Source organism: Phoca vitulina, unplaced genomic scaffold, assembly GCF_004348235.1.
Source record: "Phoca vitulina isolate PV1807 unplaced genomic scaffold, GSC_HSeal_1.0 scaffold23, whole genome shotgun sequence".
In the NCBI taxonomy this organism is placed as follows: Eukaryota; Metazoa; Chordata; class Mammalia; order Carnivora; family Phocidae; genus Phoca; species Phoca vitulina.
In genome coordinates, this window is record NW_022589726.1 from 25,034,413 (window position 1) to 25,053,837 (window position 19,425).

The 19,425-nt window shown below is 41.0% G+C and overlaps 1 protein-coding gene across 1 annotated transcript in view; it reads left to right on the forward strand.

Moving 5' to 3' along the window:
* The first annotated feature begins 8,671 nt into the window (after positions 1-8,671).
* DBX2 (developing brain homeobox 2) overlaps positions 8,672-19,425 on the forward strand; it is a 35,575-nt gene continuing 24,821 nt past the window's right edge. The window contains exon 1 of the mRNA XM_032420613.1: positions 8,672-9,715. Within this exon, the coding sequence (XP_032276504.1) occupies positions 9,298-9,715 (418 nt within the window). The 5' untranslated portion in view covers positions 8,672-9,297. The remainder of the gene's footprint in view (positions 9,716-19,425) is intronic.

Below are 19,425 nucleotides of genomic sequence, written 5' to 3' on the forward strand. Positions count from 1 at the left end.
TTATCATGATGACAACTGAGTGATGTATAGAACTGTTGCATCACTATATTGTATACCTGAAACTAATAACACTATATGTCAACTATACTGAAATTAAAATTTTAAAAAAAGGCAGCCTGGTTATTTAAGTTGGTCACAGAAAATTGTTTGAAACTGAGGGTTGCTGGAGTGGTGGGGGGTGGGAGGGATGGGGTGGCTGGGTGATAGACATTGGGGAGGGTATGTGCTATGGTGAGCACTGTGAATTGTGCAAGACTGTTGAATCACAGATCTGTACCTCTGAAACAAATAATACATGTTAAAAAAAAAAGAAGAAGAAGAAGAAGATAGCAGGAGGGGAAGAATGAAGGGGGGGAAATCGGAGGGGGAGACGAACCATGAGAGATGATGGACTCTGAAAAACAAACTGAGGGTTCTAGAGGGTAGGGGGATGGGAGGATGTCTTAGCCTGGTGATGGGTATTAAAGAGGGCACGTTCTGCATGGAGCACTGGGTGTTATGCACAAACAATGAATCATGGAACACTACATCAAAAACTAATGATGTAATGTATGGTGATTAACATAACAATAAAAAATAAAAAAAATATTGTTTGGAATTGTTTACCTAATCAGGCCTAGTCCTAGAGAATCTTCTGATAACTTCTTAAATACTTCTATTTATATTACCTGTCTCACAGGTGTCTGATGTCTGTTGTCCAGAGTCTTAAATACTTTTGCATAATCACTGTCTTGACAGATGATCTAAATGATTCCAGATAAACACAGGATAATATCACACCAACTAATGCTCCATCTAAAAATCAGATCTCTACAAACCATATTTATAAAGAGAATCAACACCTGTGATAAGATCTGGAAAATCCTTGATTATCACTTCTAGAGCCCTGGATGAATGAGAAAAAAAAAGGGAGAATTGAGAATTTAAAAAGTTTCCATAAGCTTTTTCTAAAGTGATTGTTTTGCAACCATGGTAACAAGTAGCCACCTGAATCAGTTTTAATCCTGTTCAATAGATAAACAATAACTCCCCTTAGCGGATGCACTTTTGCATGTCAACTAAATATTATCAGCAACCTACATCTGAAAGTCAGCTAGTCAGGGACAGATTCACTCCAAAAGTATAACATACCTGAAATATCAAGAAATCAACCACTGTCTTACCTCAGTAATGATGCTACCACAGCTACAGACAATGTGAACTCACTTATGACTTCGAAAGTCCACCAATCCGTGAAATCCTGTTTCCCACCAATACAATCATTTGGACACCATCTTTGTGTCCTCCATTAGCCTGGAGGACATTATAGCACATATAGAAGCCCTTAGCAAATTCACCAAGCAAACCTTAAATGATAGCCAACAAAGCCTGTCCTTAACTGAACACTGAAATGTCTTTAATGAGAAAAGCTGTCTTCCAAAATAGAATGGCCTTGGACATGATTAATGCCTTGCAATTAGGTACCTGTGCCATTGTCCAAACAAAGTGCTGTGTGTTCATACCTGATGAGTCTGCTGATGTGTCATCTTTATTAAATCATATGAGGACACAAGTGAACTCCCTGAGTGATCCAACCCATAGCCTAGGGGATTTAGCAATCAATGGTGTGGATCATGGGACTCTTGGTGGGGAAAAAACAAACAAACAACCTATTACTTAATTTTGAAATCTTTATCATGATCTGTGTTTTCTCTTGTATGTGCCTCTATTGATGTTGTGGTATCTGCCTCCAGTGCAGCCAGATAGCCACCAAAAAAGTCACCTCCATGTTGGTGAAACCTGATGACTGCTCAGGGCACATCATGGAAGAGGAGGGTGTGTAAGAATATAAGAGCCAGTCATGAGTTGGTGGAGTTTGGGGGGAGGTAATTGAGAGATCATGACTGCCAGTTGACCCCAGAACTAGACACTGGATGTGGGCAATCAGAGGCTCCTCACCCCTCCCCTGTGCTTGGAATGTACACTCTCCCCACTGTGCCCATATTGGGAGGTTTTTCAAGGACATAGCCTTCAGAGAGCAATGTGTTGTTGAGACCATCTGGATGGTATAACATGATGGTACTCAGTTAAGGCCTCTATATAAACTTTTAAGATTTGGTGGGTGGGTGTGGAGATCTACTGGTCTTGTGGCCACCCAAGAGAAGTCTCATATGTAAGTTCCTTTGCATAGCCAACCTACCACTGTCCAATCTGAAGTGGCCTGCTTCTTTCTTTGGTCTCTCCTTGCCCTCTGGGTACTAGGGGCCACTCGGGAAGCTCCTAGGGTTGTGAACCAACTGGTGCTTAGGCTAAAAGAAGAAAGGATAGCTGAACCAGAGGTGTTGGATTGGGGCTAGGGGAGATGTGTAGATGGAATGATGGGGAGTGTGAAAATGTGTGCATGACCCTGAAAAAAAGAGAGCATATGTTTGAGTGATATAAAGAGGGTCACTTGAGAATTACACCACCCAATTTAAATGGTCAAGCAATGCTTACTTCAGAAGCTTTGTAATATTACTCTAGTTTTCAAATGAATCAAAGCAGTGAAAGTCAATAGAGAACTAGGAGACTAGGAAAGAAACAAATACTCTAGGGCTTAATTTTTGTTTATTTGCCTAAAGTGCTTGTTACATTTTACACGTGACAAATTCTTGCCAGAGAAATGACACTTTAAAGCAAGGAGATTGACACATCTAAATTTGGTTCAGAGAGCCTGAGTTCATAGCCTTAGAGCAGTTTCACAAGGGATTAACTTCTCTGTGTGTACTTCATACTTTTGGCAGTAAATGCAAAAAAAAGTTCATCTGAAGGGACAATTCTGGTGTAAACACTGGGGAATAGGACAAAACTCACAATGCGATGTGCATCCTCCCTTTTGTCCAAAGCGGTAATTCAGAGCAAACCCAAAAACTCTGTGGGATTTCAATATGAATGAGAGGCACCTGTGGCTGTGAGGCCACTGAGACGATGAGAAACAGTTGAAAAGACCTGCTGCTCAGCAGCATCCAGAGTAATTTCCTCAAAATCATTCAGTAGTCTCACATTCCACTTTGGGCCAAGCAGGACAAGTGGAAAAGTGGTTAGAAATGATCAATGAGTGAGGAATGCCAAGAAACTGAATAGCCTGGAAAGAAACTGGGAAGTCTCCCAGTTACAGAAGAAAGTCCGTAAAATAGAGCTTGAAGGTAGAATGCAGGGCACGGAGATGAACAATGCCCGAGGCATGGCAAAATAATACACAAAAAGCCAACAGAGCCAGCCAGAAGAGACATGTGCAGGAAAAGGAGGACAATATGAGCATGAGTCCTGCCAGATCAAAACTGAAAACATATTTATAAACGTCTTTCCGAGGTGAGGCAGATTTTTAGAATTTATTTTGAAGACCCAAGAGTATTTGGGGATGGACTGGCGTGGAGGGAATGGGAGAATATTTAAGAAAGTCTATTACTGTACAGAATTTAACTGAGTAACGACTGTTGAAGTGGTTGAATGTACCTCTTAACATATTCCTGTACTTTTTTTAAAAAATATTTTTTCTCTAATTTAGGGATTAAGATGTAATCTGCCTAAGGTTCTGAGTCGTGAGTGGGTGTTGGGCAGTGGAGAGAATCTACACAGTTAGCAGTTCTGGGAAATACTTGTTTCTCCCTAAGTAAACCTGCACCAGCCAGACTTCCAGTGGTTACTAAAAAGGCTACAATGAGACTCCTGAATTTTCACCTTTCAGTTGAGAACAGAACTAATTCCTCACAACCACATTTTCTTTTCAAAGATGTCTGGTTGTTGGAGTAGGTGCTCAGAGGCTGCCGGTGAGGTCAGCAATCCAGAGTGCATATCACCTGGGCTACGAGAAGCTTCTCTCTTCACCAAGCACAGAGACTCTCCTGCCCAAAAGGAGATTTCAGCTGATCATGGAGGAATTAGGGATGCTTCTTTAGATTCCACTACAGAATTCTAATGTGTGTTTAAAATAAAAAAAAAGATTTACTTGTTTGTTGTATTTGCTTATTACTTATAGGGTTGGAGGATGTGCACTAAATGGATACACATATAACAGAGCCAGCAAATAAACATAAAAGATCTAAAGTGCACTGAGGCTGGAGAGGAGAGAAATACGGGCTAAGAGAGTTACTTCAATTAAACTCTAAAATGAGCTCAACTTATTGGCATTCAAAACATATCGGGGAAACACAATGGGCTATATAGTTCCCACAGTCTGATAAAACCAAGTACCTTGGTTCCTTAGAAGAGAAAAGACTTCCTCAGACTCTAAATTCACAGATATCTTCTAGATAGCTCTCAGATTCTCCTGCTTCTCCCCATGTTTACTGCCACAAACCCAGCCCAAAGTTCCAGGATCTCTTCTCTGGATTACTTAAATGGTCTCCAGTCAGCAACTCTCCAGATCCTAGCACAGTCTCCATACCATAGGAGTGATCCTTTAAAATGCAGATATGAAATCACATCTCATTGCTTTTTTAAAATTGAGATATAACTGACATATAACACTGTAGCTTTAGGTGTACAACATAATGATTTGATATGTATAGCAAAATGATTACCACAATAAGTTTCAGTTAATATCCATCACTACATACGGTTACAATTTCTTTTTTTCTGGTGCACATCTGATTGCTTTAAGGACAAAGTCCAAAATCCTGAGTACTGCATACAAAGCACACTCTAGCCCAAGACTGCTTCTCCAGACTAGTTACAAACAGGTCTAAGCATAGGCTTTGCTTGGCAGCCTCTGACCACCCCCAACACACACTATTTAGTAACTACCTCACTCTCTATTATTTTATACATGGCTAACCCATAGGTGTCAGCCATCTGACCCTGAAGGCATTTGATTTTGCAATGATGCTCTTTTTTTTGGATCAGATCTCAGCACAGACCAAAGTGGTTCTTTAAGGGATGAAAATGGCCTGAGCTTATTGGGCTTTCTCAATGATTAGGTTCATTTTCATATATACAAGAAGTTTCAAACAGCTAATTAAGCAAATTAAGAGATTTAGAGCCATCTCCATAGCCCCACAGCCAGGTGTGAAGGCAAACGTCAGAATGAATTCTATGACACATTTAAACATTTATGTGCAAGCATATACAGAAACAGTCCTGTAATACGTTTATAAGCTCAATGATGTCCATCTCTCAGGCCTCTCAAGTTCATATCCTGTATGAAAGATTCACTTGAGGAAATGTGACAGTTTTCTGGTCTCAGGATGCTGCTAAGATTATAGCTGGATTTAGGCAATGAGTTCCCTAAGTCAGTGACTGAACACAGGGCTGGGTCAGAATTAAGCCTTGGGCTCCATTCTGGAAGGTAAAGGCTTTCAAGTAAAGGTGGGAATGCTTTCCTCTGAATCTTATATACCACTTATTTATCATGTGAAAAATAACTTATAATGTCTATGGTGCTATCTAAAACACCCTGTAATATTAACTGAAGATAAAGATAACTGTTGGGAAAGGCAGTCTCCTGCATGTGGTCTTTCACGCTCACTTGGCTGCATAAGAATAGGCCTTGGACCTGGAACACTTCCTCACCAAAAGGTAAAGAGCCCATACAGCCTGTGCTGGGCTTATCACTGCTCTTTCAAACACACTTTTACCTCCAGCCCCTTTTCTCTCACCTTATAAATATATATATATATATTTTTGACCCTATAACTCCCTTTACCTTTCCCCTATGGTTCTTCAACTTCTACTTCCCTTTCTTACCTTCTATGCATCTTCAATCATACACAAACTGGTGTCTACTTCCTTTGCTCCCAACAGAAGCCTCATTGTAGCTGACGGAAACGTACTTGCCCAAGTCACTATGGATCAAATTAATTTTTTTTAAATCTGAGGCATTTGCAGAGTCAGTATATTAATTAAGGTAGGTGAGGATATGCTGTTGGAACTCCTAAATCTTAATGGCATTACCCAATAAATGTTTATTTTTTGCTTATGTCATGATCTACTTATGTAAATACTCATTTTTGTGTGTCTTCCACGTGGTGATTCAGGAACACAGGCTGCTTTAATCTTATGGTTCCACCATGCCCTGAGGACTTCTTCATCCCCTGGACCTCTGCATCTGGCAGCTGATGAACAAAGGACTGTGTGGATTGTTAGGGGACAGAACTGGAGGAGAAACAGATCACTTCTCCTCTTACTGCACTGGCCATACATAGCCTGAAGGGCAGGCTGGGAAATGCACGGTAGCTGTCCTATTGGAAAAAGAAACTGCTGAGGGTACAGCAGTTCTTTACCAAAGTCTGCCATTCCTCCTTTTTGAACTTTCTTTCCTTTGACGTCCATGGCTCCATTCTCTCTTCTGGTTTCAGTCTTCAAATCTTGACGGCTTGTTTTCAGTCTTCTTCAAGGCTCCTCTTTCTTCTATTCATTCCCTTAATACTGGTATTCCCCAGCATTTGTCTTTAGGCTCATTTCTCTTACTACAGTATTCTCCCTGGAAGTTTTTGCAAACAACCAGAACATCTGTCTCCATCTTTCTGGTCATACCTCCATGTAAAACCAGCTCTTCATCCTATAAGTTCCCATCCTGATTAAGTGGGCATCTACTCAGTCATTAGACCAGAAAACTGGAAGTGATCCTACATTCTCTCTTATCCTCTATAACCAAGGTTTCTCAAACACCACACTATTGACATTTCAGGCTGGATAATGCTTTGTTGGGGAAGCTGTCCTGTCCATTATAGGATGTTGAGCAGCATCCTTGGCTTCTAGCTACTAGATGACAGTGGCTAACTGCCCCATCCTTTCGTCCAGTCATGGCAACCAACAATATCTCCAGACATTGCCAAATGACTCTTGAGTAGGGAGGGGCTCACCCCCAGTTGAGAACTGCATCATCCAGTCCTATAGATTCAACCCACTGTAATATTTATCCCCTCCATTCCATTTTCTTACCATTAATTTTGTTAAATTCCACATCACTTTGTGTCTGGATTTCTCTAATTGCCTCTTATTTGGCTGTGGCAACTTGACTGACTCAACAGTTATTCTTGACTCAAGTCTTCATTGACACCTTCCACTACAGAACAACAGAATACTTGTTTCTTAGCCTCCCTTGCATGGCCAGATGACACCATTTAGCATGGCAAGTAGATTTGTGAAGAGTGACAGTTGAACTTAAAAGTTCTAAGGCTTTGGAATCATCCAGCTTAGATTGTATCTTAGCCTCACCACTCTGGTAGTTGTGTAGTTTTAGGAAAGTTACTTAAGTTTTCTGTGCCCCATCAGTAACACTGGGCCAATAACAGTACCAACCTTATAATATTATTATGAAGTTAAACAAGCTAATATGTACAAATTATTTAGTCTATACTTGGCCAAATGTAAACACTGAATAAATGGTGGCTATGATATAGAACTGGCAGGGATGATGTAATCTCTCTTTTCCTTGCTAATCTCAAAGGTTACTACTTCAGATCCCATCCCTGACCACTGTTCACCTTTTAAGACTCAGTTTAGGGGAATCTTACTCTGGAGGTTTTCTCACGCTTTTCCTTCCAAATTACAGTCCCTTTATCAGATATTACTTGATTTTCTCCCTCATTAAGCTTTGAACTTCTAAAAAGCAAGGGCCAGACCTTTCTTTTCTCTTTCTATATAGTCCCAGGACCACCACAAATGTTCAATAAATATGAAATGCTCAGTAAAGATTTGTTGACTAAACCCGAAGTGAATGAATATTAGTAACATACACCGGCCTTGCAAATAATTCCCTTCCATTTAGCGGCAGATAGAGCGAGTGGATTTCTAGAAAGCTTTTGACATACCTAGTGTAAATGAAACACAAATCAACCAGGTGAATTTTTAAAGGAAATTTATCTCACTAGCCTGGCAACCCTGGCCAGCTTTTAAGAAAATTGAAGCTAGGAACCATATTATTATTAGGATAAAGAGGAAAACTATACGTGCAACCCTGAACCTTTCAGACATCCTTTAAAAAATTTATTTTAAATAAATTCATCTAAATTTGCACAGGAGAGTAGCATTGGGAATTGTTAATTGACAGAGAAGTCACAGTTTTAAAACTCCATTGATACAGTTTCTAAAAACGAGGAACTTTAAATTGCCTTGTGGTTAAAGGAACTTTTAACCACACACACACACTTTTTGCCTGTCCAGTCTTTAACAGTCTGTTAATAAATTGGAAACTGCCCAGATTTCTACAGGGGGAAAAAAGAGCAACTGTAAGCCTAAGTAATTCAGTGTTCTCATCCTGGTCTCTGTGGAGGAAGACCCAGCCAGGTTTGGTTAGGAAAATTTGGTGGTGGCTTTTCTTCCTGGGTTTTGGACCCAACCATTTAACCAACTCCAACTAAGATCCCTTTCTCTAGATCAAAATTTATTAGAACATCTCTTTTGGAGTCATTCCTAAATCAAATCTTATTAAAAAGTGACTAGAAACAAATTACTAGAAACTACGAAATTTCTTAAAAGGTCTTCAAGAAAAAAACTCATTTCCTTTGCCTTAACAAGGCGGGGGTGGGGGCGCATCTCATATGCAACCCACTCTTTAAAACTTTTCATCTGTAGGACCACGATGTCTCAGTAACACTTGTGACTTTCTCTGATGACTAGTGCCCTTCAAGACACTAGTGACTACTATTCTTTTCCCATGGATGCCCCTTCGTTCCTGAAGAAGTGACATCAACACTGGAGAGCCAGGGGTCGACAACAGGTGGTACTTCGATCGCTTTCTGGAAGCGAGTGCCGCCCGCCCTCCGGGCACGCCTCATCCGTGGTCGCGCGCTCTCGCGCCCCGGGGGCTGCGTGGGCTCCAGAGCGAGGGCCCCCGCCGCTGGGAGAGGGCGAGCGCGCCCGGTTCACGTCGCCTCCACGCCCACCTCCTCCCGCTACGCGTCCACTCCCTTTCCCAAAGCTCAGACTCTCGGGCCGCCCTTATTGTTGGCCGCGTCTATCACTTTGTGGGCCGGTTGACATGAATGGATGGGCTAGACACACCTTCCAGCCTTCTAGAAGAAAAACAAAAAAAAAGTCCGGATCTGCATAGGGAGCGGGAGGGACTCCTCCGGCGCCCCCAGAGCCTACGCCGCGGGCCAGAGACACGCACAGCTTCCCCCTCCCACACTCACTCCTCCCATCCTTTAAAAAAAACGCCCAACCCAAATAAATAATATCGTTCCAAGCCTGGCGGCGTCCTCGGTGCCCTCTCCTCCTTCCCGGGCTCAGCGCGCTCCAGTTCTGCGGGAGGCTGCGACCGGAGGCGGCGGCGCGGTCCCGGTGCGGGGCGCTGAGCTAGAGGCGGGCGCGCAGGCGGCCCGCGGGCGCCGCACTATGCTCCCCAGCGCCGTGGCGGCCCACGCCGGCGCGTACTGGGACGTGGTAGCGTCCTCCGCGCTCCTCAACTTCCCCACAGCGCCGGGCTTTGGCAACTTGGGCAAGAGTTTCCTGATCGAGAACTTGCTGCGGGCTGGGGGCGCCCCGCCGCACGGGCTGCAGCCACCCGCGCACCACGGCTCGGCGTCGGCTCTAGTCGCCGCCGCCGCCACGGCCGCCGGCGCGCAGGTCCGGCCCCTGCCAGCCAGCCCCGTTCCCCTCAAGCTGTGCCCTGCGGCGGAACAAGTCAGCCCCGGCGGCGCGCCATACGGCACGCGTTGGGCTTTTCAAGTGCTCAGCCCCTCGGCGGACGGCGCCAGGCTGCCCGGCCGGGCTCCGGCGGATCGGGACTGTACCTTCCAGCCTTCAGCCCCAGGTGAGCTAGCTCTTCCCTCCCTAGCCGCGCCCGGCGCCTCCTGCCCCGCGGGGCCGGAATCCGGGCGCTCCGCGGTGCGCCCTGCGCCAGGGGAGCGCCGGCCCCAGCGCGCAGGAATCAGCTCTGGCTTGGGACCTTCCTAGAGCGTCTCGAGCTTTAGTGGTAGATGCCACTTAGGGGGTAAAGAGGGTACCACCACTAACTGTGACACCTCCCCTCCCCCACCCCATACCGCGAGCTTCCTCTCGGTCTCCTTTCAACAAGTGGTAGGGCTACCTTGTTTTTCAGGCCTTTCCGGAGAAACCCTGAATGAACCTCATTGGGTTAGCGGGAAAGGGCAGCCCCGGTCCCAAGATCTCTGGGCTCGCTGGAGCAGTTTCACGGGGTTTCCCAAGTTGAGCGTTTCTGCCCGCCGGCTCCTGTCCTGGAGGCCGCGCGACACCAGCTCCCTGGGAAGTTCTTGGCCAGCAGAAGTTCGCGAGGCCCGCTTTGGGGGCTTTTCCTTCTCAAACTGTTGCGATGGCCGGGGCAGTTCAAGAACTCTGGCAAAGATGTTTGGAAGGAGAGCTGCGCAAACTTTTGGCTTTCTCCATTCTTTATGTTTTGGATCACTAAGGCGCAAGGAAATCAAGACCGACTTTCTCTTTGTGCTGAGCCGAAACAGCTGAATTGGCACCTGAAATAGGAAATTCACCAATAAATGGGAATTTACTTACCCAAAGAAAGGCAGTTTTGGTTTGTTTTCATTTTCGGATAAAACCTAAGTGGTGTGATTGGGAAGAGGATGCGGACGGTTTAGTCAGATATTAGCTAAAGCATATGGAGAGGCAGCCGAAATGGGCAGTAAAAAAAAGAAGAGTCTCTTAAAACACTCAGAAGCTGAGATCCAGTTGGATTAATTTTTTTTTTTTGCTGCGTCCTTAGACGATCTTAACTCATTCTTTTAATCCCGATGGGTTTGTCCAGAATGACTAATAGACGTTTTTTCAGCAGATTCCATTGTCCCAGCAAACTGCCGGATCAAATTTATTGCTAATGGCTTTATAGAATTTAACATGTTTAGAACCTGTCCTGGTCTTTCAGTTTGAAGTGGTTACTAACAAAATGGAACAAATATAATTATATGAGCACCGGTCTCATTCTCATGGTGTAAAACCTAAACTCTAGGAAGCCTTGGGAAAGGAACAAACACAGATAAAGGCAGGGTTTATGTTCCTTGGAAATTTGGGCCACTCTGTTATTTCTGAAGTATTTGGAAAATTAGAAACGTATAAAGCAGGTTCACCTAGATAAGAGTTAGTAAATAATGTGTCATGAAAAATAACATTTTCGAAAAGAGTGGTGATTTGCCTAGCTTTTAGTGGTTTGGCATTGTGTTCATAGAAGTTATTTTTAAGGATTTTTAAATTGCTCCTGATCATGATTGGTTACTCAACCATTGAAAGTTACTTAATTTTCACCTTTGTAGATTTTACAGATTAAACTTAAGTAAACCAAATACAAATCAAATGCAGATAATTCAATAACTGAAAAAGAATTTTGTGTATCTGTTCCATTAAAAATATTGCAATTATTGGGTAAAGGTACTCCTAAGTACATTTTAAAAAATTTTCAAGGATATATTCATTCTTGTACACTTATTAAAGTGTCAAAATGCAAAAATGATTTTTTGGAATAAGAGTACAAGAATTTATATTTCTCTTTTAAGCGTACTAATATAGTGTAAGCATATATTTTCCCAATATTTTATTCCGTCCTCACTGAAGATTATTTTCCTCGGTTAATTTTCATTTGAACAAATAACCTTTTATTTAAAAAAATAAAAGCGCATTTAATTTTTGAATCTAGAGAAGTAGCTTAAGAAAGTTAAAACTCTCTATATTTGTTCCTACAAATATGCTGCTTAGAACCAGCATTTACATTCATTTATCTTTGTAATTTGACACAGAATGTAGTTTTCTGAACATTGCCCTAGTTTTATTTAAGTAACAGATTTTTGTCCTACCAAATGTTGTGGGAATTCTTTTCTACTGTGTAGAATTATGAAGTTATAATGAGTACTGACAAGGTTACTATCACCTGAAAATTAGCTGACTGATGACATAGTGATTGATGTTCTGTAGAGAATATAGAGGAGATAGAAGAGCTACTGTTTTTGGAAAGATAACAGTATTTCTTTATATTTCTGAAATGTGAGCAAACAACCGCTTCTGATCCTTCAGACAGTTACTTTGGAGTGGATCACAAAATGTGATTTTTAGTCATTTCAGCATATTGACTACTTGCTTTTTTTTTCAACCTTAACTCATTGAGTGTACCAATCCAAATGTCGAATGAAAAAACCCCAGAGTTCTTTTTATTGGTGCCTTGGTGAAATACAGAACCATTTAACTAGGGGGCTTACGCCACTGCATGTAATTTCAGCTTCATTATCTTTGTTACCCATTTTTAATTATACCACATATTTCATTCGTTCAGCAAATGCTTACCGACTATCTCCCATGTGTCAGGCTCTGTCCAAGGCCAGTGGGATAGTCAGTGCACAAAACAGATGACTGTCTCTGCCCCTGTGGAGCTTATATTCCATGTTCATACTGCTCTATGGCTTACGAAGCATTTTCATAATTGTTAGCTGCTTTAATCTTTTTTTTTTTTAAGATTTTATTTATTTTTTTGACAGAGAGAGACAGCGAGAGAGGGAACACAAGCAGGGGGAGTAGGAGAGGGAGAAGCAGGCTTCCCGCTGAGCAGGGAGCCCGATGCGGGCTCCATGCGGGGCTCCATCCCAGGACCCTGGGATCATGACCTGAGCTGAAGGCAGATGCTTAACAACTGGGCCACCCAGGCGCCCCTGCTTTAATCTTTCTAGTAGGCCAGTTTTTTCCTACAGTGATTTACTTCACTTGCTAATTTTTTTTTTTTTGTCAGAAGTAACAGTGAAAACTTCTGTGGATTTGTGAAAGAGAAAAAATCGCCCCATATTTTCGTATTCCTTATATTAGTCTTTTGTTGAATATCAGAAACTAGTAATAACCAATTCCATGTATCACAATAATAAATCAATTGTGATTTTGTATCTGAGCCCAGAAGGAAAGAAATTGGCCTTCCCGTTCATCTTCCTGTGGGTCTCTGCAAGGTGGTGACAGTTAAGCAATAAGATGGATTTACAGGTAATAAATGAGAGGATAGCTCTCAGTGCTTCATCCTTGAAAAGTGGCAAGTCTTTGGGTATTTGAAGTAGAAAAAAACACTCTGTAGCTATATGTCGTCAAGTGGTTTATACAGAGTAGTGTGAAAACTTTAAAAATCAAAGGGCATTCCTCAAGGCTCAAGACGGGCACATTTAGTGCAATAGAAGGTAGTAAATAGTTCATCTCCAGGGTTGAATCTTTGGATCTGTTTTAGTTTATTAGGGGAAACCAGGAAGTTTTGCAAGTAAATTAGAATCATCAGAGATCCTTCCCCAAAAGTTTATTAATGTCATTATTTGGTGAATATTATGCTAGGTTAAAATATTCATGTTTTGTATATAAAAGGGAGTCTTGAAGTGTAAAAAGCTGAAAAATTTAAATTTCTCTCGGTTATGTCACCATTTTATTCAAAAATAAGTGGAAATAGCCTTGCTTTTTAATGACATTTGTCATTTTAAACATTTTTTTAAAATGTTTGACGTAAAGATAATTTCCTGAATGTAATTTATTTATTATTAAATCTACTCCTTAAGAGGATTAGAAAGCAAATGTTTCTTCTGGTAGGTGAGTCCTTTTTTTTTAAATCTTTTTAAAAATGATTTTATCAAATAAGTTGTACTGTATACTATAGGAGAGGGACCAGATCCATGTCATTTTTCTGGCCCCTTGTTAAGATTGCTTCTTACCATTAATACTTAATGTGCATTCTAGTTTTCTTGTCCACCTCCCAATTCCAGTTACTATTTACCTGTTAATCCATGACTCTGTCTTAAATTAATTGCACTTAGTTTTGTCTAGTCCAACTTGAAGACTTTGGGATTTTTTATTAAGCCAAAGTTTGTCACTTATTTTTGCTACCATTGTGCTTTAGATTTGTTCTGGCAAATTAAAATCACAGCATCTTGAACGTTGGTGATGCTGACCCAGAACCAGGACGGAGAATGGAGAATCCAGAGAAGGATAAGGATGGACCCCATTCCAGTAGTTCCTTCCTCAGGCCGTTACCTCAACCATCCTTTGGTGGAATTTTTAGATAATACTGAACCATATTCTTACTGCATGTGCATATTTTTTGTATTTTCTTAACATGTCTTTGGATTTATATTAACATATTAATAACGTTACACAGTTCGTGAGAATCAGCTCTGAACAAACTGTTCTATGTTCCCCAAGTTAATGAACTCCTTCAGATTCATGGAGAAATGACTAATAGACAGTCCCTTCCCTTCTAATAGTGATTCAGTAAGCCACCCTCTTTACAGAATAACACCTGAGTTGGAGCTACACCTGAGTTGGGGTAGCAATTTATGTGCATTTAATTTGCCTCTGACTTTAGCACCTATCCCACTCCCAACCCCTACATATGCTTCTCTACCTTCTCTACTTCACTTTAACAACAAGGAATCTCAATCTGTTAACATGTATTGAAGCTATTGAGGTTTAATAATAAAACAGGTGTAAATCCAGCAGGCAAGTAGGAACATTTTAGAACTTTCCCCTGAACTCCTATTGACTTAAGAGATTTGAGGGATATTTTAAGAGGCACAATGGTTTGAATGCCCAGAAAATTGCATACACATTTATGCATAAGTAAACATAGGATTCAGAGAGTTTAGGGTTACATGCAGGAAGCCAAAGGATGCCATATGTTGTGGGCAATTTAAAAGGATTGTTGACAGTGATTTTATCCACATTTATTTGCCATAAATGGGCCTCAGATATTGGAACTGAAGCTGTGAATTAGACTCCATGGTATCCCTCTTTGAGTGTGCCTCCTTCCTCCTGTTCTTGTGTCTACCAGAAAAAAAAGTCTCCTTTGCTGTGAGAAATCACTTTATGCTTAGGTGTGCTGCTGAATAATGATAGAAATGGGAGCAACATGAAAGTAAGGGAAGCAACACAGGTAATAGATGTGTTCATAAAATACTTCGAGATGCTTTGCTATGAAAGTTTTTACAGAAGTGAAAGTTCTTATCTTTAACATATTTAAACAAATGTGTCCTTAGGTGTGTGTGTGTGGGGGTGGTGGTGGTGAAATATTTCATTTACACCTCACTCAATCTGTTTTCCACCACCCTATTTCTGTTGTTGATATTGTTTATAACTTTTAAAATATATCTTATATCTTTTTTTAAAAGATTTTATTTATTTGACAGAGAGAGAGAGCACGTGCAGAAGCAGGGGGAGCAGGAGAGGGAGAAGCAGGCTCCCTGCAGGGCAGGGAGCCGGATGCGGGACTGTATCTCAGGACCCTGGGATCGTGATCTGAGCCAAAGGCAAACACTCAACCGACTCAGGTGCCCCTTATTATATCTTTCAAGGGGACTTGATTTGTAGCTCTTAATACAGCGTTTGTCTACTTAATCTTGGATTAACAGAGGCTCTAAATAAAGTTTTTTCCTAATTACAGTGATTTTTTTTTAATAGTGAAGGTACACAGTTTTTAAGCCAGTTAAGTAAGTATAAGTTTTCATTCAAATACACCTGGAGTCTGTCAGGAATAAAAAGGCAAATTGGAAAAAGAAACAATATGATTTTTATCTAGGAATGCTTGTTAGAATCCTTATTTAAGACTTCATTAGATCATGCTTTTCTATTTTATACTCTCTTAGTAAGAAATTGGATTTTTGCCTTAATGTATAATATGCTTACCAGACCCTTGTATATTTTATTCCAAAATATTTTATTTCACTTTCAGTAATGTTTCCACTTCTAATGAAATCTTTCCCTTTTATTCTTTTTAGCCTCCAGTCAGTACTTGATTTGGCAATGCTGAGTGATTCTCACTTTATATAAAGTTACCATAACTGATCCCACTTTTAATAGCATTATTCATTTTGTCAACCAGCTATTAGTTGGGAATATTTCAGGGGCACATTTTTGTGAGTTATGTGAACAGTAAACTGAAGGCACTAAAATTCTCTCTGAAGTCAAAGATCAAAAAGCCTCTAAAGTTTTTAGACTTTTGTTTCAGAACCAAAGCATCTGGGAAAAGGAAAGAAAAAAAAATTCACGTCTTTTTCTATATTACTGAATACTTGATTGATTCCCTTCTTATTTATCATTATTCTGAAGATGAGCTAGGTTTTTCACTTTTCTTTCACGTTTAGGCACTTTGCCATAACAACCTTACTTTTATTAATTCAAAGTGGCTGTCAGAAATAGAATATACGATATATACATTTTTACCAGTCCTCTTGAGAGGACTCAAAATTTCTTGTTCTTTAAAATGTTAAATCTCTGACAACTTTTAAAATTAAAGTATGTGGGGATGCTTGGGTGGCTCCATCGGTTAAGTGTCTGACTCTTGATTTTGGTTCAGGTCATGATCTCAGGGATGTGAGATAGAGCCTTGCATCAGGCTCCGCGCTGGGTGTGGAGCCTGCTTAGGATTCTCTCTCTCTCTCTCCCTCTGCCCATCCCACCTCGCTCTTACGTGCACATGCGTGCTCTCTCTATTTTCAAAAAGAAAAAAATTGAAATGTGTGAAGGAGTTAGGTTATTCTTTGGGAAGATTTTTGTACATTAGAAGAGAATAAAAACCATGACTGCTAGCATATTTCTTAAAGAGACTATCCTAGGGCTGGTTTGAGTTTAGGTATATTGTACAAATTCTATAGTTATATTGGATCTGAAACCAAAAGACAGTCCTATTTAAGGCAGGAAAAGAGGCACTCCTGTTTGTTTACATATTTTCTATAGGTGCTTTTGCATTACAAATTGAATAGTTGCAACAGAGACCTACGGCCTGCAAAGCCTGAAGTATTTTCTATAGTAAAAATTTGCCAACAATTCCTCCAAAGCAAAAATGGCAAATTGGGTAAATTTAAAAATACAGTTTTCTGAGCTGGTTTTAGTGGCATTTCTATAATTTTAAAGCCTAGATTCAAGTCTAAAGTCTTTATATTATTGATTATATAATCATAATTCCTAGAAGCTCCTTAAGCCTCCGTTTCTTTATTTCAAAATAAGAACAGAGATTAGAGTCAGCATTTGACTTTCAAACACAAACTGCAAAAGCCCACTGATAACATACAGGGAAATATGTGAAAGACTCCTTCCCATCATTCAACCATAAGCAAAATATTGGTAAAAAGGGTATTGTTGTATAAAAAGCCATCTCAAAGCTTAGAAGCTTAAAGGAACAATTTATTATTTTCTCTCACAGTCCCATGGGTTGACAGGGCTCTGCTGGGTGGTTTTCACTTGAAATCTCATTAAAGTTTGATGGCAGCCGGAGCTGTGGTCTTCTGAAGGCCCAGCTGGGCTGGATGTCCAAAATGGCAACCCACATGGCTGACTGTTGATTGGGTGCTCAACTAGAGCTGTTCCAGCAATCCACACTTGGACTTTCCAAGTGTCTTGGGCTTCTAATAGCATGATGCTTGGGTTATGAAAGGGAAGGTTCTAAGAGCAAACACTCCAAGAACCCCAGACAGTGGCTGCAAGGCTTCTTGTGGCCTAGGTATGGAAGTTCCAGAATGTCACTTCTTCCATATCCTTTGGTCAAACAAGGCAGCAAGACCATCCCAAATACAAGGCAAGGGGAAGTCGGGACCCTACCTCTCAATGGAAGGAGTGCCAAATAATTTGCAGCCGTTTAAAATCTGCCACAGGGTGAAATCAGGGTAACCATTATCAGAGACAATTCTTGCCAGGGCTGTCTCCTGCTAGAGTAGCCCAGTGCAAGAATTAGTCACACAGAGTTGTATAGCTCAGAGCTCAAGGAGTCTTCATTAAGGCTTTTAGAATTTGAGAGCTACAAATGCTATTCTGTTATATTATAGTCTCCTGTGATATCGACTTGATAGTGAAAAGAGCAATGGGTCTCCTCAAATTTAGCTCAGTTTTTCAGAGCTGCTATGGAGACGCCTTGAAGGGAGAAGTAGCAGAGGTAGTGATCATATTTGCTGATTGCAATGAACTGGGGCCCCACAGCTTGAGAAGAGGCCAGCCCCTACTCACCTGCTGGTGAGGTGAAGCTAGAGAAGATGCTAGCGGCAGTGTCCAAACAGAGGGTTGTCATCACCTATTCTTACGTTATAACTGCAGGGGGATCCTCCCATGTAGCCCCACCTTGCTCCACCACATCGAACCCAGTACTGCCAGGTGAATTTTCCTAAAATAGAGCTTCGTCATATTACCAAGCTACTCGGAGAAACCTTATTTATCCCCATTTGACGATTAAATCAAATAAAAATACTCTGTTCTTCAACACCTTCATTCCATCAGCAGCATTTAGCTCTTCCAACTACATTCCTTAACGTTCAGTCTTTGGGCCTTGTGCCAGCAGTCGGGCTGGTTTTCTTAACCTCACCCCCCTTCCTTTCGTTCATGCCACCTTTCCTTGTTGGAATGCCTTCTTTCTCATCCTTTGCCGTTCTATTTAAATACCTTCCAAATTAAGGTGTGGATTAAGATGTTGTTCCTGATTAAAGCCCTCTTTGACAAAGCCTTCTTAACAATAATCTTTTCTTTTTACTTCTCTATTTCAGTGGAAGTCTTGACCATGCTGCTTTTTATGCATTGTCTCGCAGCTGATCTCAAATTACATAATGATGGCAGGAGTAAAGGCTAACATTTATTGAGTGCCTGCTGTGTCAGACATTGTTTTGTGTTCTTTTCAGTGTTTCCCTCCTGGCGATGCATTGTAATGACCTGGGCAGCTTTTGAAACAATGCCGTGCTAAGGAGCCCACCCTTAGCCAGTGTGATTTAGCCCCATTGGTGTGTGGCCTGGGCATCCGTATCTTTGAAAAGCACTCCAGGTAATTCTAGTGTGTATTCAGGGTTGAGAACCAATGGTTAGGAAAATGCACCATATGAATTTTTTCAAATCTCATCTCTTTCTTGGGGAATGCCTCAGATTTTACAGAACAAAACTAACTTTGGAGAACAGAAAAATTCGCATTTCATTTCTTTGACCAGCAGATGTAAATCTGTAAGTTAAGAAGCACTAAGTAGAAATTCTTCTAGGGAAGGAAACGGTCCTTTTTCATCTTTGTAATCCCCATACACAGTACACTGTGTGGCACTTGATAGAGATGCAGTAAATATTATTTGCACAGAATTAAAAGGATAGAATCAAACAAGTAGACACTACACTTGATTTATCTTCTCATGAGCTGTACCAGAACATTAAGACCTTTGTTTTTCTGTGTCTGAAATACTCATTGAGGAAAAAAAATGTGGACTTCTGTTGTTTTCTGATGAGCAGGAAGATAAAGGATGAATTTAGTTAACTTGCTTTCCCTTGTGACTGAAGGCAAATTTGCATGTGGATCACATAAATGAATTCCTTCCAGGTTGTGTGATAAAATAAATCACACCTCATTAGGTAAGTGATATTTCTTAGGTCTTAGTACGCAGGGCATCTGGTTGCCATTCTTTGGAGTCTCGTTTTTGGGTCCACTCTATTCCAATTGTGTATTATTTTAGATTTAGAAGTTTAGATTTCTTTATTCCCGGTGTCCATGTACCAGGCACTTGAAGAAGGTCATTTAAAACCATTTTTAAAAAA